This window comes from Danio rerio, chromosome 23 (genome assembly GCF_049306965.1).
Source record: "Danio rerio strain Tuebingen ecotype United States chromosome 23, GRCz12tu, whole genome shotgun sequence".
Taxonomy (NCBI): Eukaryota; Metazoa; Chordata; class Actinopteri; order Cypriniformes; family Danionidae; genus Danio; species Danio rerio.
Window position 1 is genome coordinate 29,751,272 of NC_133198.1, and position 24,814 is coordinate 29,776,085.

Below are 24,814 nucleotides of genomic sequence, written 5' to 3' on the forward strand. Positions count from 1 at the left end.
AGCTGCCACAAAATCCATCATTTCAGGCCTTATAAAACAGAAAAATGCCCCGTGAAATTTTGGTGAGACGGAATATATAAAGTGATGAAGAAAAGCGTACGAGATGGCCTCGATCATGTCCACTCCCATCTCCACACAGCAGTGCGCGTGATCGGCCCTCGGCTCCGGAAGCCCAGACACACAGTAATAACAGTCCCCCAGGATCTTGATCCGCAGACAGTGGTTTTCCTAGGAATTCAGACATAAAACTCTCATTAATACAAGTATTACTGAGGAAATCTGCACTAATAGGATGCTATGATGTGCGTGTCCATGTGGGTGGCTGCAGGGGCTGGTTATCTACAGTTGATAAAGTGTTTTTTATAAAGGATTTTTGAAGGATATTGGACTATTGTTATTATTATTTCTATTATTATTATTATTATATTGATGACATATGAAATGATTTGTGCTTGTTTTCCTCAGTTTTTACATTTAGATTACCTTCAAGGTTATCTAAAGCTCAAGAAAAGTTAATTTTGCAAAACATTAATAAATTATCAAACCTGAGAAATTCTGCAAAAACATTAACAGGGTTGCAGTAGGAGATAAATTTAAGACATTTTTTAAGACCATTATAAAAAAAAAAATGTTGACTGATAAAGGGCTAAAGGCTAAGGAATTTTTCAAATGGCCCAGATGGAAAAGGCTTTGATCAAAAAGAATTATTATAAATTAATATAATTAATAATACATTAATAATAAAACTAAAATATTTTAGATTTTATTTCTTAGCAAAATATTTTAAATATTGTGTAAAAACAAGAAAGATCTAGTTGTATCTATATACTTTTTTTCCAACATAAAGTTTCTTTATAATTAACAAAATGAAAAAATGTTTTAAAAGTTTTAAAAACTATAATAAACTAAACCTATGCACAACTATCTGTCCAGGTCAGTGTCCTCAGCAGTAAATACAGTACATGGAGCACTTTTAAACAAATGTTATTGTAAGAAAATAAATTAAAACCACTATGACAAATAGAGTTAAAAATTACCTTTTTGAATAAAAGGTTTAAAGTTTTATTGAGATGATTTTTTGGTGATTTTATGGGTTTTGGCCAGATTGTGTAGCAATACATGAACAAAAGAAAACGAAGACCTGTTTAAAAAGATTTAAAAACCAACAACAGAATATTTCAGTAAATTTAAGACTTTTTAAGGCCAAATATTTGGATTTTGAGATTTAAGACATTAAGACTTTTTAAGACCCCACAGAAACCCCGAGTAGAAATTTGATAGTATAAATATAACAAATATGATAAATATTACACTACATTATAAAGTATAATAAAACACATTAAATAAATAAACAAGAAAATTTCATTTTGCAAAACACTAATAAATGATCAAACATGAAAAATAATTCAAAAAGAGTAGAGATTTGACAGTAGAAATATAACCAATATTATAATATATTATAAAGTAAAATAAAACTAAACAAATAAATAAACAATAAAAGTTCATTTTGCAAAACACTAATAATTTAGAAAACCTGACCAAACTGCAAAAATAATAGAAATGTATTTGAATGTATAAATATATTAAATAGTTTAATAATAAATAACATATAAATAAATAAACAAGAAAAATTATTATTGTTTTGCAAAATGAATTTGTCTTGTTTATTTATTTATTTGTTATTTATTATTAAACTATTGATTATATTTATACAATCAAATTTCTTTTTTTATAAAAAAAATTATTTTTGCAGTTTTGTCAGGTTTGTTAAATTATTAGTATTTTGCAAAATAAATTATTAAATAAATTAAATAAAGATTAAATAAATCTTTTTTTTTTACTTTTTTTTATTTATTTTTTTTTAGAAATTAGATAGTATAAACTGAATATAATAAATTGTTTAAATAGTATAACAAATAAAACAAATAATATTTCATGCCTTTTTACATACATGAAAATGTTACCACTGACTTTAATGCCCAGAATACAGAAATAATTATCAGTATATCAGTACTGGCCTAGTATTTAACAGGTAAAAAATTCTGTTTTAGTCTTTCTGACTCATTTATCATTTATTAAAATTGAAAAGAATCTAGAAACAAGACATTTATTTACTTAATATTGATCAAAACATTGTATAAGGTATTATGACTTATTAATGTAATATTTTTAACAACAAATTTTTAAACAGGTATGAATAAGCACTTTATAGTATTTGGAATAAGCTTAACTTTAAGTTTATATTTGAAGTAAAAAAAATCATAATCTGACTTTTGAGAGAAAAAAACTGTAATTTAATAAGACATATTCTCTACAAAAAGATTATTTTATTTTAGTTTCTTATTATTTTGTTTAAGCATGTATAGGTTTTTAAATTGAGTTTTAGTGTGATTTATGTGATGACATTGAATGTATTTTTGTTGCCTGTTTTTTCTGGAATATGTGTAATGTGAACGCTGATGTAGTTGTGTGGTGAAGCCAAAGATAAATTTCCACTTGTGGATTATAGGAAAGTAAAGTTTTTGAAGCTTTTGATATTAATTAAAGGATTTAAAGAATTATTTGCTTCACATGTTATCACAAAAACCCCATAGGAACCATTAGGAATTTAAAAATAAATAAATAAATAAATAAATAAAAATACAATAAATTAAACAAATTAATTATATTATTGTTATTATTATTAATATTTTGATAACATATAAAATGATTTTTGCAGTATTGTAAAAAAAACTAAATATTTAAACAAATATTTAAAAAACAAATATTATAAATAGTATTAAAAAATTTATAAATAAAAATAAGTCATTTTTGCAAAACACTAATAATCAAAAAAATAATTAAAATAAAAAAACTATAAGAACAAATATTAAAAAAAACTATATATAAATATAAAAATAAAAATACATAAAAAAAAAAGTTCTCCCTTTCTTGTAGGTATATTTAGGATTATCAAATGATAGGGTTATTTAAATTTCTATTGATAATATGAAGCAACAAATTTCCTAAGCACAACTTAAATGTAAGTTGCTCCCAAAAAAAAGAATACAATAAAAAACTGAATTGATGTTCTCCACCTACCCAAGCCAATTTATCGAAGCGAGCGAAAAGCTCATTAAGGGTCATCACCAGCTCCTGAGCGGTGCACTGAGACGCCAAACTTGTGAAGCCCTCAATGTCCGCAAACAGGATACTAAAGATAGGACAGACAGAAAAAATGAAATCAATAATCATAGAGCACCTTGTCTGGGTCACTGAAGTTGGTCTGATGAACTAACTGGGCAAAAGCATTGATTCAGCTGACTTTCCGTACAGAGGACGGCCACTCTCCATACTTCAGCCTATCCCTCAATTAGAGAAAGCAGGACACAGAGGAGGACAGAGACAGACACTCATCAACTACAATTTAACACACGACAGAATGGACACACACTTTACCATGAGACAACAGATGGCACTGTTAGACAAACTTACACAAATAGTAGAAATACTATAAATAGCATCAATTTTACTTAGAGACAAAGTGCACACAAAGTGTAAAAATCTGATAATATAAACATTATCTTCTTTATATAGATCAAACTGCGCATTTGCATTAAATGTTATGGTCTAAATATTCATAATTTTAGTTAGATATACAGTATCTGCTGAATGGTAACAACTTGATAGAATTGATTTTATTTATAAATAAATGCACAAATATTATAATTAATTCATTTATTTTGCTTTGGTTTGTCCCTTTATTTATCAGGGGTCAACACAGAGGAATGAACTGCCAACTTATCCAGCATATGTTTTATGCAGCAGATGTCCTTCCAGCTGCAACCCAGTACTGGGAAACACCCATACACTCTCACATGCACACATACACTTTGGCCAATTTATTTTATTCAATTCAACTATAGCGCATGTCTTTGGACTGTGGGGGAAACCGGAGCACCTGGGGAAGACCCACACAAACACAGGGAGAACATGCAAACTCCACACAGAAATGCCAACTAACCCTGTCGGGACACAAACCAGCGACCTTCTTACTGTGAAGCCACAGTGCTAACCACTGAGTCACCGTGCTGTCGAATATTATAACTGTAAACTGTATAAATATCAAAAACATTACGGCCCCGAACCACAACAAAAAATCTTAAGGGTCAATAATAAAAATAAAATTATACACCACTAAAGTGATTAATAAAGCTATCCATTAGCATATGGTTGCTAGAATAGGACACAATTCCGTCAGCTATCCAAGTAGATAAATCTATTTGCAATCTGAAAATGTAATATTATATGTAAAGTTTTACAATAAGAATTTTTCAAAAAGTTGTCCAAACTAAGTCAAAGATTACATTTTGATATATTTATGGTGGTAAATTTATTGTTCACCAATAAATGAAATGTCTTCATGGGACATGATTGTTACTTGATTTTACTTTTATGGCAAAAATCAGTAGAATATTAATCATTTTAACTCACACAACGTATTGTTGGCTATTCCTACAAATACACTTAAGCATTTTGTATAAATATACAGTTTATTCAGACAAAACTCACATTAATAATATAGATTTCATAATATTTTTGTATCATAAATACTGTGCTTTATATACACTTCATAACAATCAGTCTATTTTTAAGTATAGTGTAAATAATATACATTTTAAACAACTAATATACATTGTTTACATCTGTTTACATTACTCCACAATCAGTAATATATATTGTTTACATTCATATATATATATACACACACACAGATTTCATAGTTATACTTCTGTCATTTCTTTGTATATATGTGTATACAGTATATGTGTATGATGTGTATATTATGTTTATGACTTCAGTGTGGACGGCAAAGTAGGAACTTCATTGTACAGGGAAACTTGTTTCCTTACTGTGGACATGGCAATAAACAAATTGAATTGAAATTGAATTTAGACAAATTAAATGAACAGTATACAATCAGTATATATCATAAATATAAACTATTTATCTAAAAGTATTTTTAAAAATTATTGTTGTCCCTGCAATAGTACTGGTGTTTTTTAGACACAACTGCATAAAAAGCATATATTTGACAGTATAAATATAAAAAAATATTAAATGTATGGCACTGTTGCCTCAAAGAGAACCTATTATGCCCCTTTTACAAGTTGTAAAATAAGACTCTGATGTCCCTAGACTGTGTATGTAAAGTTTCAGCTCAATATACCCCACAAATAATGTTTTATAAGTCTTCGAAACTGCCCCTTTTAGGCTTTGATCCTAATTGCGTCATTGTGTTGCACTGTGGCTTTAAATTTTTCAAAAAAGGGCAGAGCTACAAATGCCTGTGTGCCAGCATAGTGACAGATCCAAAAACAGGACTAACGCACTATGCTAATGAGGGAGAGATCGTCACTAATGGGCGGGGCTTTGCCCTCTGCTGAAACGTACAAAAGGGAAAAGGTCAATCAAAGTGTTACTGCAGACTGTTTTAATGAATTGTGATTTTAAAATATTAAATGAATACATTTTCATCATTAGAAGCTGGTTATATTCTCAGGCTGCCATTGCACAACTGAGTTTAAAACACCTTATGAAAGTGTTTTTTGCATAAAAGGTCCCCTTTAATAAATGCATGGTGAAATTCACAACCCTTGGAAAGCAGAATCCCTCCACCACAGTTCATGACATTCAACATTTTCACACATCCAAGTTTTCCTCCTCGCGCAGATGCTTGAAGTTGGCTCTGGTTATACGGGACAGCATGTTCATATGCACCGAATTCCTCGCGTAACTGCATTACTAAAGCGGCCTGCTGTCATTTCATGCAGCTTTCTGCTAATTGATTGTGTAACTTCGGGTACATCATAACAATTTGCCATATCCCAACTTGACCCTCAGAGACAAAAAAATAAAAGAAGAGAGAAAAAGTCACGTCTCAAGGACTCGCCATGTGCTAATCTGTGTTTAAGCATTCAATAAAGCTCAGCCTTGGGAAAGATAACCTTAAGCGCTATCAGTGTCTACTGTGCCTGTGTTTTATCCCGTGTCTGCTGAGTGTTATGACAGTGTCAGCTCACATTCGGGAGGTGTGAGGAAAACACTAACAAACACTATGGGCTGCTCAGGCCATCTGTGTGTATAAAGAGCTGGGCAAAACAGTAAAGTCTTCAATTAATAGAGTCTTTTTTTTTTTTTTTTTTAAGTGGTCGATTCTTTATTGATTCTGAACAGACAGAAATTGATCTTTTTTTTCTAAGGGGTTTTCTAAGTGTGGGATCTGAGGTGAGCATTTTACATTGCTACTTATTTAGCAAACAAATTTATCCAGTGACCCACTCACACAGACACACATTCATTCATTAATTTTCCTTCGACTTAGTCCCTTTATTCATCCCGGGTCGCCACAGTGGAATGAATCACCAACTTATCCAGCATATGTTTTACGCAGCGGATGCCCTTCCAGCTGTAACCATGTACTGGGAAACACCCACACACATTCATTTAGACACATACACTACCAGCATTTTTTATTTATTCAATTCGCCTATAGAGCATGTCTTTGGACTTGGGGGGGAAACCGGAGCACCCGCAGGAAACCCACGCGAACTCGGGGAGAACATGCAAACTCCACACAGAAATGCCAACTGACCCAACCAAGGCTCGAACCAGTGATCTTCTAGCTGTAAGGCGACAGTGGTCACAGACATGCGTTGTTTACTCAAATACGTTTCAGTGCTGGGACTCTGTGACCTTTGGACCACAAGTCTAACTCTCTAACCATGAGAACACATTCCACTCATTTTAAAAATTGGCTCATTTTACAATGCTAGAAAAATTTGGGAATCCATTCAGCCGATCTCCGGGTCTGGCGATAGCACTTTTAGCTTAGCTTAGCTTAGCTTAGCATAAATCATTGAATTGGATTAGACCATTAGCATCTCGCTAAAGCAAGAATTTCGATAATTGACTTTTCTGTAGTTACATCTTGTACTAAAACCGATGGTAAATAAAAAGTTGCTTTTTCTAGGCCCATATGGCTAGCGACTATACCATTCTATATGATTCTGGAGTAATAATCAAAGAACTTTGCTGCATGGTTGCAGGCACGATGATATTACGCAATGCCAGAAAATTGTCAATTTCCATCAATATAAACACACAGTGATCATCCCTTGTAAACAGATAAATTTTGAGAGACAATTCAGAACATCTTTACAAGACTGTATGTATTGGCCCGTTTCTAATGAGTGGTATGGTACAGTACGGGTCGGGTCAGTACGCTTTTATGGCCGTTTCTATTGTCAAAAGATACCAAAAAGCAAACGGTACTGTACCACTTTTTGGGTACCCTTTTCAAAGGGATGAGCTAAAGTATGAGACTTATTATCATGTTAGTATGAAGCAGAATATGGCTGAAAGCGGTCAAAGTAAAATGAGAGTGCTGAAGTGCTTGCTGATGCTAGAAAATATGCACAAAATATGTAACACAGTTGTAGTGGGTTTTGGATATTTTGGACTGTTGGACTGGATGTTTGCAAACTATTCTTTAGAGCTTTATCAATTTATGTCGAATGTATTTAATTTGTAGAATCAATATGTATGTGTCTTTCACTTTGAAAAACCAAGCTACATTTCATATTATGAGTAAATAGTATACAGTATGTGTCTGAATTAAAAGAGGTGGCTTCTTTTTTAATGCACCCATGAATCTGAAGTAATGTGTTCATCAACCACTAAAAAATTTGAATTAAATGAACAGCTCTGGTGTACCTGACATTGTCGTGTTTCTGGATGTAGATCTTGTGGAACATCATATCCTCTTTCTTGGCGTTGATGTCGGCCTTCATTTCCATGGCAACATGCCTTGGCAACACAGAGAGCAGCAGGCGCTCCTGGATCAGGTTTGAGAGACACCAGTCAACATGAGGGAGACTACATCCATGTATGAGTAGTGAATTAATAACTTTTTTTTATGAACATTAACAAATCAGGGAAAGATGTATGTGAGTGTGTATCTAAATAAATAAAAATAAAATAAAAATTCAGAAAAGCAAGATATTAAGACTAAAACTTGTATTACACATGCATTCATGTGTTTAATCATATCTATAAATGATTTATAAAACATAGTTCAGGTCCTTGATTCTGATTGGTCAAGCTGTGTTTGAAGCTGTTGTAAATTACTCTATAATCACACACCTGTGACTGTTGCTTGGCAACCATTCCGTTATCAGCACCAGAGACAAAAAAATTGTGATATTTATAAAACCCTTGCTAATTTGCGGTTATAAATTAACCATAAACCCCAGTATCTTGCTTCTTATTGCATTAATATACTCTGTAATAAAATACAGGTTATAAAAATTATACAAATGTATCAACTATTCTATATACAGTCTGTGAGGACACATTAAAATATCTTTTTAACTCACACACACATATACTAACCTATGCAAGCTCAAAGATTATACAATTACATAGATGCACAGATGTTTGTTGGGGATAAAGATGTATTTATATTATTTTATTATTGACTATTTTTATTATTAAGTATTATTCGGCCGCCTGAATTATTAGCCTCAATAATTATGAGGCCTAAAATATACACTTGTGAAATGATAAATAATAATACAGACTCAGCGCTCATATATATATATATATATATATATATATATATATATATATATATATATATATATATATATATATATATATATATATATATATATATATATAATTTATTTAATATAATTTATACATTACACACACACACACAAATATATATATATATATATATATATATATATATATATATATATATATATATATATATATATATGTGTGTGTGTGTGTGTGTGTGTAATGTATAAATTATATTTAAAAATCCATCTTGTGAAAGGAATAATCTTGTAAAAGGATAATAATTTTGACTAATAATTAAAACAACTGTACAAGTATAAAACCCACATTTGACAATATATATTACAATCTTTCATAATCACCACAGGTATTTTCATGACATTAATCAATTTACTTTGATTAGAATCATAACTTTCAAATGCTTGTTTTTTATCTTTGCAGTTGGACTTCCATTTACTTACTAACTTAATACTATTGAGAGTTTAAAAGTAGCATTAGACATGATGCAATGTCCAAAGACGTCCGTTTTTATTTGTCCGGCTGAAGCAAGAGCAGTGCTTTAAACAGGATGATGTTAAATCTGCAACTCTTCTACAAGGTTTTGCTGTGCTATGAGCTCAAGCTGCTATCAGCAGGCTTCATGCACATTCATGAGGTAAACAGGTTGTGTTTGTGTACCTGCTGCTGGTTCTCTCTCTGAAGGTGGATTCTGGCCTGGATGTATCCTCGGGTCTCCTTGAAGGCCTGTCTCTGAGACACCTCTGCTGGGTAATGCGTGCAGATGCCAATGATGTTGGTGCACAGGAAAATCATCGCATTGGCACATAACTATACACAGACAGACAGAAAAAGAGAGAGAGAGAGAGAGAGAGAGAGAAAGAAAGAAAAGGGAGAAAGAAGAGGAATCGAATGATGAATTTTGCACAAGAACAATGAAGAAATTGACAGTTTGTGTTTGTGATTGAGATTTATAGATCAACATTATTATATAGGTCACATATTTTACTGTTGAGCACGGACATGCTGAATCGTATGGCAAAACACTTCACTTGTGAAATAAAAGCAGGTTATTGACCAATCAAACAGCTTACAGCTTGGTTAAATCAAAGCAGAACTTTCATTGGTGAGGTATAATAAAAAATAAATAAATGATAAAAATAATAATAATAATTATTATTATTATTATTATAAAAATAATAATATTATACACAGTTACCCAAAACAACAGCAACAATTTTAATCTGTTGAATGTAAAATAATCCCAATCCATGTTTACTGAAAAATTATTGGATTATATAGATATAATGTGTATATATTGATCATTTGACTATAGCTGAAGAAAAATAGCTTAATTACCTTAATCCGTGTATTTCTGAACTTCACTATTTAAAACATGACCAAAACAGACAAAAAAAAATTTACCTTCAAAAAATAAAACGTGATTAAGTGGCAAATGTTTATATATATATCACTCATACGGCCTCCTCACCCTAGTGTATTACTCCACCCACACGAATAAACTCACTAGTTTGACAAATATTTCTGCTGTTGGACAACTTTTTAGGCTTTTTTAGTCAAGATTGTAGTTTTTAAGATTGCAACTATGCAGTTTATTTATAAGCATAGTGCCTATTTTTAAATATGTATAATTTTGGAGATACAGCATGTTGGCATCCATCAGCCTATCATACTGAGCAGAGCAAAGATGGTTGACACACAGCCACAAGATGGCAACAGAGACGCTATAATGAGCCCTTAGAGGAGAAAAACTCAATGCAAATTCTAAATACAGCTGATCAAATAATTATAAAACTGATAAGTGATAATTCTAAGTCGATCTCTCTCATTTGTATTTTGTAGTGCTGTATTTATACCATGGAAATCTGCTAGTGTTTGCTTTGCTTTGGCTCTTTCTGGGTTAATTACTGTGATCTCCCGATTGCAACAGAGAAATATTGGGAAATCTCTGTAGACTGATGGCATTTAATGCTGTTCAGCCTTATAATCTTAAAATGTGCGAAAAATCACCTGTTTTGTCATCACTTTAGACATTGCGCAAGCGAATCATTCAAACACTAGCTCTAAAGTGACGTTTGTGAAGTAGCAATGGTTTCTACACTTCTGACATCAGTTGCAGATGTGAAGGAAAGGCGGAAGAAAGTAATTCCTCGTAAAAAATTTTTTTTAGACTGTCTATGTTTGAATTTCTTTTTTATATACATGATTGTGCCGTCAAACTGTTGTAAAACACAAGTTTTAAAAGTTTTAAAAGTGAAAGATGAGTTTATGATGATTTTCTAACAGAAAAACTCCTTTAAATGGTAAACGTGACTCATGACTAGTACTAAATGTTCTTGTTATCTTGTTGTGATCATTATTATATCAAAATGAACAGAACACACAGACAACAATGTAACAACAATGCCTTTCTGACATTCTTACATTAGCAAGAACAAACATTTAAGCAGCAATGATCTGCAATGGAGTGTGGAAAGACAAACTGCACTACAGCTTCATCTCGACATTGAAAATAAACACTTGGAAAGCCATATCTCTGAGGATGTGATTAAAAGTAAATACTGGAAGAAAACAAAAATAGCCCAGAACAAAAGTCAAAACCCTTCATCTCTCGTCCTCCAGCTGTAATCAGTTCCCTTTGTGTTTATTGAGAAAAAAATAAATATTGACATTCACCATCCAATAACAAGCTTTCATTATTTTCTATCTGTATTAAGAATTTCATCGTCATTTGCAGTTCATGTGTGTTTTACAAACAAGCAGAAAAAATTGAATCTGGTTCCAAACTTGGTCATTATGACAGACTACAGCTCATGTAACAGAGTTAAGGCTGTTTTCTGCCGTAATATGAAAAGCATCCAGCAATCAGTTTTGGGTTTCAAGTCTTTTATCTCTACATCAAAACAAGTGTCTGGGGTTTCAATGGTATGTGGTCAAACCAGTGTGCTTAAGATGCTTTGTAGTTTTAAACCAAATGGTTTCTGGGAGTTGTGTCACAGTTATAAGATGGCATTGTGGTAAAAGCATTTACAAGTTAATCTGACAAACACATTTGCAGATCGTGTCTCACCGCAGATCAAAATTCATCAAGTTCTGAGTAAAGAAAATCAAGCCTATTTTAAGACTCAAGAAAAAGCTGGTTTCAATGTTAAATCAAAGTATTGTATTGCATCGGTTTCAGGTTCAAGTTGTTTTTATGCTTGTAATTTCCGCTGTCACAGGTTTTTGGATGAGATAACTGATAAATGATGGAGCGTGCCATTTGAAATGTGAAAAATGATTTGAACAAACTATTGATTTCAACATCTAAAATTTAATTAATTAACGCAAGAATAGATCTATTAAAATTATAATAAATGTATTTATTTACATAATAACAGCAAAGTATTCAAATACATTTCTTAGTCACATTTTCATAATTTCACAAAGAAAATAAGTAACTAGCTTACATATATATATATATATATATATATATATATATATATATATATATATATATATATATATATATATATATGTATGTATGTATGTATGTATTAAGGGCTGCATGATCTTGGAAAAATCTGATATTGCAATATTTGGTTTTTCTGCAATATATACTGCGATATACTTTGTTAGACTTAAAAATAATTTTTGGTCACACTTTATTGTAAGGTTCAGTTCTAACTCTTAGCAAACCATTTTGACTTTTACTTCAATAAACTCCTAATTTGGTCATTAATAGTTGTTAGTATTGGGTAGTAATTAGGTAATATTTAGGTATTGAGAAGGATTAGAGATGTAGAATAAGATCACACAGAGCATGTGCTCTATAAGTACTGATAAGCAGTAACATGCATGCTAAGCAACAAGTTAATAGTGAGAATTACACACACACATATACATATATATATACATATACACACACACACACATATATATATATATATATATATATATATATATATATATATATATGTGTGTGTGTGTGTGTGTGTGTGTGTGTGCGCGTGTGTGTGTGTGTGTGTGTGTGTGTGTGTGTGTGTGTGTGTGTGTGTGTGTGTGTGTGTGATACATACAGTTGAAGTCAGAATCATAAGCCCCCTAAAATATACAGTATGTCTGATAATATTTTTTCTTCTGGGGAAAGTCTTATTTGTTTTATTTCAGTTAGAATAAAATCAGGTTTAATTTTTTTAAACACCATTTCAGGGACAAAATTATTAGCCCCTTTAAGCTATATTTTTTCTTGACTGTCTACAGAACAAAGCATCATTATACAATAACCTGCCTAATTACCCTAACCTGCCTAGTTAACCTAATTAACTTAGTTAAGCCTTTAAATGTCACTTTAAGCTGTATAGAAGTGTCTTGAAAAATATCTAGTCTAATTTTCTTTACTGTCATCATGGAAAAGATAAAATAAGTCAGTTATTAGAAATGAGTTATTAAAACTATTATGTTTAGAAATGTGTTGAAAAAAATCTGCTCTCAATTAAACAGAAATTTAGGAAAAAATAAACAAGTGGTCTAATAATTCAGTGGGGCTAATAATTCAGTGGGGCTAATAATTCCGACTTCAACTGTACATACATACATATATGTGTGTGAGTGTGTTTTAAATGATATAGATGATCATTCTCAAAATAATAATAAATAGTATTCCTTATATAAATATTTGTTTTTTGACCACACAATTTAAGTTTAATTTTTTTTTGTTTTATCAGTTTAAATGTTTAGCAGTTTAATAGTGAGCCAAGTAATATTTAATAAGTTTACACTTTGTACCTCACTGTCGAGACAGATCCACCCACCGCCGCTAGATGACGCCACTAAATCGGTTAGTTCTCTTGTGTCCACAGAATATAACTTTCCCTGTATTTTAGTTGACGCCTTATTCCAACGCAATATGTAAACCACTCAGTCAACAATTCGAACTGTAAAAATATAGTATTATAGTAAAAAAAAATAGAACAGTAAAAATATTAAGTCTAGTTGAATTGAGTAGCCTAATAAACTTTAACATTCCACCCTGAAAAAAAAATCATACATCGCTAATAAGAGTTCAGCACTTTCACTTTCCCTTTTCTTCAGGTTAGTCCCTTTTTTAGTGGTTTTAATTAATTATAGAATATAGTTTTATAATATTGTAATATCACCAAAATTATGACACTTTCAGGTATACAATTTGAGGTGCTAGGCTGTAGCACTGAATTAATGAAGACATAAGGACAGATGACTTTCACAGAATAATAATAAACGTGGGTCCTGCAGCTGTATTTATAATGTACATAAAGAGCACGTAGTCATGACAAGCAAATGTAAGCGCAGAAAAAGTGCACAGCCGCACACGCATTCAAATAGATTTCATAATCTTGCATATTGTCAGTGGCTTCATCACATTATAGGACTACACAATTTCATTGTGTTATATACAGAGTAACCTAGGTAGGTCTACAATTACATCCCTGGAAGACATGCGGAATGAAGCAGGTCATCTGCTTTGATGATAATGTAGACAGCCCCCTTTTCCCCCCGTCTTAAAAAACAACCTTCAGATTTACGCAAATTACAGGGGTCGCCCCATTGAGCTCGGAAAATATGGAAATCCATAGAATTACAACCCTGAAAGATGAAGTGAAATAAACATACATGCATTATGGTTTTTTATATGTAAATATAAAAATCACATTGCAGTAAACTCAGCATTGCATATCTTTGGGATGTGGCTATTGTGGATGCATACATTGTGATATCGATGTGAAATGACTGTATATGTTGTATGCATATTCAATATATATGTTTAACATATTAAAGAATATCTATGTACATATTTGCAAAGATGCATTTTTTACACTGTCCTAAAAATACATTTAAACTTTTTGAACCAATGTTTTTTACATAAAATAAGAAAAGAATGTGTTTTTTTAATATATGGGACATTCCTATTCAAAACATTCAAAAACCTAAATGATCTGTCCCTAAAATAAAAACATAAATACTGACGGTTGATTTCTGTGAGTTGTTTTGTAAAGGAGTACGTCATTTATTTGGTTCTCAGATTTGTTTTCTTTGTTAAAAACACTTTACAAATGTACAAACCCTGTCATTGTCTTTGTCCTCAGCCCAATTGAACCTACAGCTTTAATAGTTTTCTCATGTTAAAAACTGTTATTTAAGGAAAAAACTTCAGAAATAGCACGTTTAAGTTGTTATCATTTACATCAATTGATTAAAAACATCAAATTATAAATATATTCTATAAATAAATTCTATTGTACAATTGTCCCCTTGTTTCTGTCAGTCCTATGACATTTGCATTAAATTTACCATAAAATGCATGCAATACACCTTTAAGGCTATGAGGAAGTGACATCATTTAATGAAGGAGAAGCTGACAGTGATCAAGGATGCATTCTATCATTGAATTGTACAAGTTTATTCTTGTTTTTGTATGATTCTTTTGAATAACAAGCTTATATGTCAGGCCCTGTCACTTTTTTATAAAGTGAAAATGTAAGTTTCTGGTAGAATTTCCCAAAGTAATAAAGTAATATATACATAAGTATTTAAAATTATTTTTCACAAATTGATTACATTTAAAGTGTAATGGCATTTAATAAGATACTCTTTATTTTATTAAAAGTTGAGATTTTTTTCACGTGGCAAAGAAAATAAAATTACCACGAGACATTCTTGTCAAGTTTTGTAAGATTCCCCTAATACTCTTGGACAGATATGTTATCAGGTCTACATGAAAAGAAACGGAAAGTATTATTTAATTAACTAGACATTTTGATGATTTTCCTAAACGAAAATACTCTTTATTTTGTTTACAACCTTTAAAAGTTTACATTTAGAAGTTTACATTCTTAGTCACATGGCCTAAAAAAAACAGGATACATTCTTGTCGGGTTTTGTAAGATTACCCTTAATACCCTTGCACAGATATGTTATCAGGTCTACATGGTCATAGCATGATCTGAAATAGGGAATATGACTGTGAACACAACACACAAGGTCAATAAGAGATTATCACGTGTAAGAGCACTGCTCCATTATTGACAACCCAAGCAAACACATCTATAGTCATCATTTTCCATCAGTCAGAACCAGTTTGTCTAAGAGGATTTGTTGAGGCTGATTTTCTTCTTTGCCGAAGAGGAACGGTCTTAATTTAACCACTTGACAAGAAATGGCAGAGCAGAGCTTCAGAAAAATGGCTCCACTCCCTCTTTCAAAGTGCCCCTAGAGTCAATGTACAAACATCTTCAGATTTTAGAGTTCGGGAAGGAAAGCCAGAACCATCAGGCATCCATTTGCTCAGATGACGTTATTGGTTTGCGTAATTTTAGCAAAAAGGTGGGCTGTGTGGTCCATTTGCCTAAGTTTTCCAAAACTAAAAAAGGCAATTCTGTTCAAAGGACCCTCACTAATGCCAACGATCCAAACCACCAAGCAGATTAGACATGGAAAATGTGAGGATGAGGCCACAGACACAACAGTTTGCCAATTCTTCATCTGTGGCCTGTGAGAGTCTGCAACAAGATGAGCAGAATGTAGAGCTGTGAGGATAATCATTAAGAGATCACAGTCTTCTTCAGTTAAATACTTACGCAGTCTTACTCCCAAATGACAACAATACTATCAAACCTTTGAGAAGTAGGATCACAGTTGACATTTGATCCATGGAGAGTTGTTGTTACAAACAGCTACAGTACAGTATACTTATTTCTATATAACATGTAATAATCAATTAAAGAAAACTGCCTGGCACTTTAAATAAAGGCTGTATTCACTGCTTTGTCAATCGTTGATAACAAGTAATATTAAAAATGGGTGTGACATTGTTTTGTTCAAAAGATTTGTTAAAAAGGCTTATTCATTCATCCAGCAATTTTAACAATTGACCATTTAACATTCATAATAGATATACAAAAAATAAAAAATACAGAGGGATCCTGTATTAAAATAAGTGAAGTCAGGTAATCATTCTTCAAAAGACTGATTATTCCAGTAAGAAAAACAAGTAGAATCTTTAAATGACTCACCTTATTATTCTTCAAAGATATTTGTTCTAGGGACTGATTGATCCAGTAATGAAAGAAGTGGAGTCTTTGAGTGAGTCACTGAATCCTTCTTTTAAGAGATTTGTTCAAAAGACTGATTAATCCAGTAATGAAACAAGTGGAGTATTTGAGTGAGTCACTGAATCATTCTTTCAAGTGATCTTTTCAAAAGACTGATTAATCCAGTAATAAAACAAGTGGAGTCTTTGAGTGAGTCACTGAATCATTCTTTAAAGAGATTTGTTCATAAGACTGATTAATCCAGTAATAAAACAAGTGCAAACTTTGAGTGAGTCACTGAATCATTTTTTTCAAGTGATGTGTTTAAAAGACAGATTAATTCTTTAAGGAAACAAGTGAAGGCTTTGAGTGACTTACTGAATCATTCTTTCAAAATATTTGATTGAAAGACTGATAAATCCAATAAGAAAAACAAGTGAAGGCTTTGAGTGAGTCACTGAATCATTCTTTCAAGTGATGTGTTTAAAAGACAGATTAATTCTTTAAGGAAACAAGTGAAGGCTTTGAGTGACTTACTGAATCATTCTTTCAAAATATTTGATTGAAAGACTGATAAATCCAATAAGAAAAACAAGAAGGCTTTGAGTGAGTCACTGAATCATTCTTTCAAGTGATTTGTTTAAAATTCTGATTAATCCAGTAATAGGACAAGTGGAATCTTTGAGTGAGTCACTGAATCATTCTTTCAAAAGAGTGCTTTGATTCATTATGTACTAAAAGAAGTGAAGTCTTCATTGAATCATAGAGATTTGATCAACACTGCTAATTAATTCAGTCTTCATGAGTGAGTCATTGAATCATTCATTTAAGTGATCTGTTCAAGATTGCATATTCATCCAATAAAGAGTCATTGACTCTTTAATCAGGAAAGTTTCATATAAAATGATTTTTTTTAATTACTAAGATATTTAAATCATTTGAACTTTTAGATTTAGACTATGGGACTTATCACTATTTAGTCAACTATAGCAAAACACTTCAATTTTAAAAATTGATGAATGTTTTGCACTAATCCCTCACCTTAAATTACACTGTTACAAGTAAACACACTGGGTGGTGCAATACATGTGATAATAACGCATAAATGTGTGCTTTTAGCTTTGAATTTAAGTATTAGCTTGATTCACTGATTTTTGTTGGACTTGCCCACCTCACTCGACGAGGATTCACTTATTTGCATGCGAGAAAATATGAACTGTAGCAAAAATATTCATGCATTTCTCAGACTGTGAGCTGGCAGACTGCCTTTCTCCACAGCAAAGCCTGTTGTTAACAGGTCAGACTGTCAGTGCTTGATTTTCTGGATGAGAACATGAGAAATTTAAAAAAATGAGGTGGTCTTTATATAGACAGAGATTGTGTGGATTATCCTAATGGTGTCTGTTTAATTTCCTGATGGGAAACGCTCTAAGAGTAATTGTTTTTAAATGGTGAGTGTTTGTTTTTATTAAATGCATGTTGTTCATTAATTTAATAGAAAAAAGTGCCTGAAGTTAAGCCTTCAGTAATTATGCATTTACAAGTAACTACATTCACACAATTCACTTAGAGAACAGTTAAAAAGTTTGGGGTAAGATTTATAAAGATTTAAAAAAAAAAATACAAATTTACAATTGGTTCTAAATGGTTAAAATAATAAATACTGTAAAGGTGTTCAATCAATTTCAATTTCAATTATTATTATTATTATTATTATTATTGCCATAATTTTGTCTACCTTGTCATACTGTTGGTCACTCACAACAAATGATATTTTGGAGCCAATAGCTAGAATGTATAATAGGACCTATAAGATTCACAATAGAGTCTCTGGATGGACACATCACTGTTTTGCAGTGTTTAATGTTAATCTAATGTTTTATCATTTCAAAATTACATTGTAAACACATGAATTAAACTGTATCGTCATTTTTTAACTAGTGCTACCTCGGCAGCCCTTTCTGCTTTGCTACCAAAACTTAAAAGGAGTGATCGGACCACCAGATCTGAAACAAATAGATGTTTGCAGTTACCGGCTTTTAAAAACTGTTATAGACAGATATCTTTCTTTTATGTATTTACAAAAGCCTAGATAGTAGCCTGTCTCTCTTCATTTTGTATGTTTAGTAATTATTTGTATTGTTCTCATGTGCTGTTGGATGAGATGTTAACTTAAGGGTGTTTGTATGTTTTTATGTTCTGCAAAGCAGGAACCTGCTGGAAAAAAAAAGTCAGGCCTGATTATATTTTAATCTTTTCCTTTTTATAAAAATGATAAATAAAATAAAAATGATATTACTTAATTAAAATGTATTACATGCACAGACAACACATTTTTGAAAAGTACACTATATGTTTTATAACTGCAAGTTAACCATGTTTATATTATTTATGCTATATATACCGTCCACACTAACTCTTTCTAACTTTGATTGTAATAACTTACACCTTTTGTATAGTTGCTGTGGAATGATAATTGTTGTGAAAAGCATTATACAACTAAACTGAAATTGATTAGAAGTGTTAAATATTAAAAATGTAAAGCAACATATTCATTTAAATAAAATTAAATAAAAATATATTTTTGAACGTTGGTGCAGGTTTATGAATGACTTGCTATTTTAAAGTAATCAATATAGCAACAGCGACTCAAGTAAATATCAAAGTCAAGTGACGCAACAAAAGTTCAACTGATGCACAATTTCATCTCTCAGTTCTTGGTTAACAGACAGAAGGTTTTATCCATGAATAAATAGCCCAGCGTTGTAAACTCAAACTGACAGGAGAAGTTCAGGAGGAGGACAATGACTGGATATAAAACACATGGCTCATTTCCGCATCTCTGTAAATTACAAAAACCACACATATGGAAACACACAACACATACAACATGCCAGAACACTACTTCAGTGCAGTTCTGTTCACACAGAAAGCCATCATCAAAAATACAGTTGCGCAGTAGGGCTGCTAGACATTACAAGAAACTGACATTGCAATATTTTAATTTACAGCCTATATATTGCAAAATAAATGCCATTTACCAGATGCCTTGAATCGCTTGTAAAAAAAGTAATAATTTTAGATTGATTTAGGTGATTCTATAAAGGAGCATATCAGCAAAATATAATTAAACATGATACAAATGATACAGATACAAACAAACAATGATTTATAATAATAACCACTTATAACATCCACTGTATAATAATAATAATAATAATATTAATAATAATAACACTATATCCTTTTCATTGAGTAAATAATTCTATAATGTACAATTACAATCTTTACACGTTTAATTTGCTGAGTCCAAAAGGCTTAAATTGGCTTAAAATGCTTACACAGTCACAGGGCTTAAAAACACACACATATAAAACTCTCAGTCTAACGTTTAAAGTTGAAATGACTCCAATTTGGTGTTAACTATATACATTATAATGTCTGGTCAACTATAATTCCAACTACATTGCAGAGCCCTGCGATGTGACTATTACGGACTCGATATCGATGATGAAACAGTCTATTGTTGCAAGTTCTGCAAACTTCCGTCATAAATGCGGTTTGAAAGTCAGGATGAACTAAAAGCTGTGACCATTTGTTTATTTTTCATATTGTGACACAGTCCTTAGAGAGACAGAATATTAATTGAGAAAACAGTGGGCGTGGCTTGTTTTTCTACGGCGAGTTGATTGGATGTATAAAATAGGCATTTCAATTAGAAAGATCAGGGTTTCAAAAGAGTTGTAACAACCTAATGCCGAGTTCAGACTTCATGATTTTCAAAGTAGTGGCATCACAGATGTTTTCACACTGCATGACTATCTGGGGCAGCATTCCGTCGCTGCTGTGTTTACACTGCAAGATGAATCAGCGACACGGGGTTTTACAATGCATGACTTTATAATACGAATAATCACAGACAACTGTATCTCAGTCCACAAACTACGTCTCACAACCAAACATGCAAGAAGTGACATGGAAACAAGGTGAGGTCACATAGTTAATTAATACTTTTGTTATTAACTAATGAGAAAGAAACCTTTAGCAGGGTATGTACTTATTTTGATCACTTGGGTGTTCAAGGGATTTAGCAACTTTTCTTCAACTCTTTTCTTTTTTGAACCGGTTTTGGTATTTTTCAGATGACATGTCAAACAGACAAGGGGTGCTCCTGCCAAATTTCCACTAGTATTTCTTCCATTTCTTGGTTCCACATAGACTGAAAAGAAGCCCTTTTATCTTCTCCCCATCTTCCTGCTGCCCTGCAGATACCCTTACTAGAGGATGCTGCTCTCTCATTGGTTGTAGGTAATCGCAGATGCTATTTTCAATCAGAACACATTTCACACAACATGATTTTGAATCGCAGACAGCTCCAGATATTTAGCATGCCAAATATCCCATGATTGTCGGCGACAAAATAACAAAATCACATGACTTTTTTAAATGCACATACTGAAATTTGTTTGGTAAAAGAGTTTCTATCATAGTTTATGCGCATCTTTTCTCATTGGATAAAAAGGTTATCCTACTCATTTATGCGCATGTTCTTTTATGTGCATTTTCAAAATGTTTGTGCATACTGGCATTTCAATCAACTCATTTGTATGTGCATTTGCAAAATACGCATACAAATAGGTGGATGGAAACGTAGCTACTGTGTGATTGTTTCTCACATGAATGAGCACCGATTTGCCTGTGTTTTCAGACATTTGTCTAGAATTCCTCCAAACCTGTTGGCGAGTCAAAATCGATGCTAAAGTCATGCAGTCTGCACTCGCCATGTCTGTTTGTTGCCAAAACTGACAGTGGGAAGGGCGTGGTTAAGCATGTTAGCCACGCCCAATACCTCAGACAGACGTAATCTAAGAATATAACTGAAAACAAACAGGAAGTTTACTTTCAGATTTTAAACTTGGATTACAAGGGAACTATTTTGTTTTTCTTAATGACATGCACAGATGAATTGTTTATCACAAAACTAGCAATGTGAGCTAACAAAATCAATATGGTTGGTTTTGATTTCATTTGTACTTTAAATGCCATTAATAAACTGATGTGCACAAATAGAAGGGTCTTAAAGACTCGATACAGAACTAACAACCATGTTCAGTAAACATGGCCAAAATGTCAAATCCTAAAAAGTACCTAATTACCATAAATGTCACGGTTGCGTTTGATCAGAATTATTAGTCTGCTAATGTTTTTGTACTGACACACACAGATTTTGTGCTACACAGCAGCCCTCCCTCAGTTCATCTATATCACACTGACCGACAGTAGATCATATCAGTGGAAATTTAAAAAGCGGGTGACATTTGAGCTGACAGATCTGACAGAAGGAATGTCACATGCTTTTACCTCACAGCAAGACTGATTAAATGAGACTGTCATATCACTCACTGAGCGTGTGTGTGTGTTAGACAATGAAGCACACAGAGATCAGTCAGCCTGCCAACATTAGAGGACTGTGTGTTTAGAAATGTCAGAGAATAATGATGCTGCTGTTTCATTTAATCCTCATAAATTTTAATAATCATATTTGTTAAAAAATAAAAAAATAAAACCATAACAGTAGTGAAAATGACACCAAGGAACAACATTTGTGGATTCAATTTCACAAAAATGTATTTTCCAGCTGATGATTTACCAACAGTCAATCAGAATTCATCTCACTGTAAAGGAACACTCCACATTTTATGTTACATAGGCTCAATTTACACGTCTGCTACACTTAAACAGTGAAGTATTTCCATTTTTTAATCCATTCATCCAATCTCTAGGTCTGGCTGGAGGACTTTTTAGCTTAGCTTAGCATAGCTTAGCATAGATAATTGAATTGAATTAAATAATTAGCATCTTGCTTAACAAATTTAAAAAAAGAACTTCAACAACTTTCCTATTTAAAGCTCGACTCTTCTGTATTTACAACGTGTATCGAGATTAAAGGAAAATAAAAAGTTAGTATTTTCTAGGTCAATGTGACTCAAATGGCTATTAATTATACTCATTCAGGCTAAAAAATGAGAATTACAAGTTTGTATAAAATCCCAGTAAAAAGTCACAGCACAATAATAAAACAATAAAGAACAATAAATAAGCTAAATGTCACAAATAGCATAAAGGCAACAGTGATGATCACAAATTAAATACTTTGCTAAAAGATGCATCTTAAGAAGCTTTTTAAAACAATCCAAAGAAACAACATTGCTGATAATTGTGCGTAATGAATTTCATAAGTTAGGTCAGCGGTGCCCAAACTCTGTCCTGGAGGGCAGGTGTTTACTTTCAACCCCAATCAGACACACCTGAGCTATCTTATCTAGCTCTTACTAGGTTTTCTAGAAACATCCGTGCAGGTGTGTTGAGGCAAGTTGGAGTTAAAAGCTGCAGGACACTGCCCCTCCAGGACCGAGTTTGGCCATCCCTGATTTAGGTGCACAGTAAGAAAAAGTCCTACCTCCCATGGTTTTTAGTCTACAGTGCGACTGATAAAAAGTTTTGGTAAAAATATCATCAAAAATCTTTGATCATTTGAGTGAGATGCTAATGGTCTAATCTGATTCAATGATTTATGCTAAGCTAAGCTAAAAGTGCTCCTGCTAGACACGGAGAATGGGTGAATAGATTAAAAAATGATAAAAACCCAACAGTTTAAATCTAGACGAGTTATAAAAATAGGCATATTTCCATAAAAAATGTAGTGTGTCTTTAAAAACATTTATAAAGAACATTTATAGTAGCACACAACAAAACTGATGTGCTTGTTTATAATAAACACAAGCCTAATGTGTATTGGTGTGGATGCTAATATAGCTATCGTCTCTTATGCTCAAAAAAATAAAAATAAATAAATACTAAATTTGCATACAGTAAAAGTATATACCATTTTTTTTTTTTTTTTCAAAACACAAAACTCTTAATGTTGCTGCCACAGAGTGTTTGGAGAAAGGCTGCTTTGGGAAGAGGGATGCTGAGATTGTGCCTTCCTCTCCTTCAATATGCATTCTTCCTTCTGAAGAGACTAAACATTGGCTTATAAGGTGCAAACTGAAGCTTCTTCTGCTTTTAATAGGGTATATGCAGAGCTAATGTTTCTTCCCATATCGATAAACTTCTGGTGAACGGTTAATGTGACTTTTTTCTTCTTTTTTTTTTTTTACGGTTACTTTTACTGCATCAATGCTGTAATGTAATTTACATACAATCAGTTACATAAAATTCAGCGCTCTTATACTGTAGATGTTGAAGTTAAAACCGAGATGAAAAGTCGTTTACAAGCATGCGCCCGTCAGAATCAGCAGGCGAGCGCAAATACACCATTAAAAATACTTTATTAAAATAAATGTTCATATTTTAAAGACATGGCATGGGAAAATGTAATTTAATGCAGTGCTTGTACAATCTGAGACCCACTTTATATCGTATATCAGTCAGGCAGTGAAGATCATTCATTTTTACAAGAAAATAGACCTTAAACGCACCAATTTTGTAATGGCATACAGTTCACCAGAAGCTATTGACCCAGGTTACTGCAAAAGTCCTTCTGCATACATCTGCATAAACCCTATACAATGTAGCCATGGCACAAAGGTAGCTGACATGATGGACGCACAGAAAGTAAGAATATCTTTTGGTGTGTATGTGATTGAGAAAAGTGCATGTCGCCATCTCTGAATGGTGCAGATATCCATCACAGATTACGGAGTCATTACAGGTTTCATGACTGAAATATAATGATGGCGTTGAGGATTTAAACGTGCTGCAGGATCACATGATTCAAGACTAGAGCAGAAATTCATCCAGATGTTTTTGGAGTTTTGGCAACCACAAGTTGAAAACATCAAGTTAAATGGGGAGTGGTGTCACTTCCAGACGATTAACTTTGTCAAACATGACTTGTGCTTGGGTGGATTTACAGCTTGCCTTGTCATTTTCTTGGAAAAAAGGGAAGAAAAGAGAGAGGGAAATTATCTCTCTTTTTTGTTTTCTTACAGCATTTAAGTTTTAAATGTTACATTTTCTATTTCAATTATATATAAATAATCAATAAATATTTTAAAAAGTGGAAAAAGGAAAGGACAAAATTTATTTAAATGAATATTAAGGAAAGATGAAAAGGG

General features: G+C 32.2%; 1 protein-coding gene across 2 annotated transcripts in view; it reads right to left on the reverse strand.

Annotated features, from left to right (window-relative positions):
• The window catches only part of adcy6b (adenylate cyclase 6b), a 93,896-nt gene that overhangs the window by 37,362 nt on the left and 31,720 nt on the right, over positions 1 to 24,814 (reverse strand). For both annotated transcript variants that reach the window (XR_012398562.1, XM_002666490.7), the window contains exons 4-7: positions 9,304 to 9,453; positions 7,756 to 7,877; positions 3,082 to 3,193; positions 101 to 228 (exon numbers count right to left, since the gene is read on the reverse strand). Coding sequence is in view for 1 of the 2 variants with exons in the window: in XM_002666490.7 (XP_002666536.2) it covers positions 101 to 228; positions 3,082 to 3,193; positions 7,756 to 7,877; positions 9,304 to 9,453 (512 nt within the window). In the remaining variant the exon portion in view is untranslated. The remainder of the gene's footprint in view (positions 1 to 100; positions 229 to 3,081; positions 3,194 to 7,755; positions 7,878 to 9,303; positions 9,454 to 24,814) is intronic.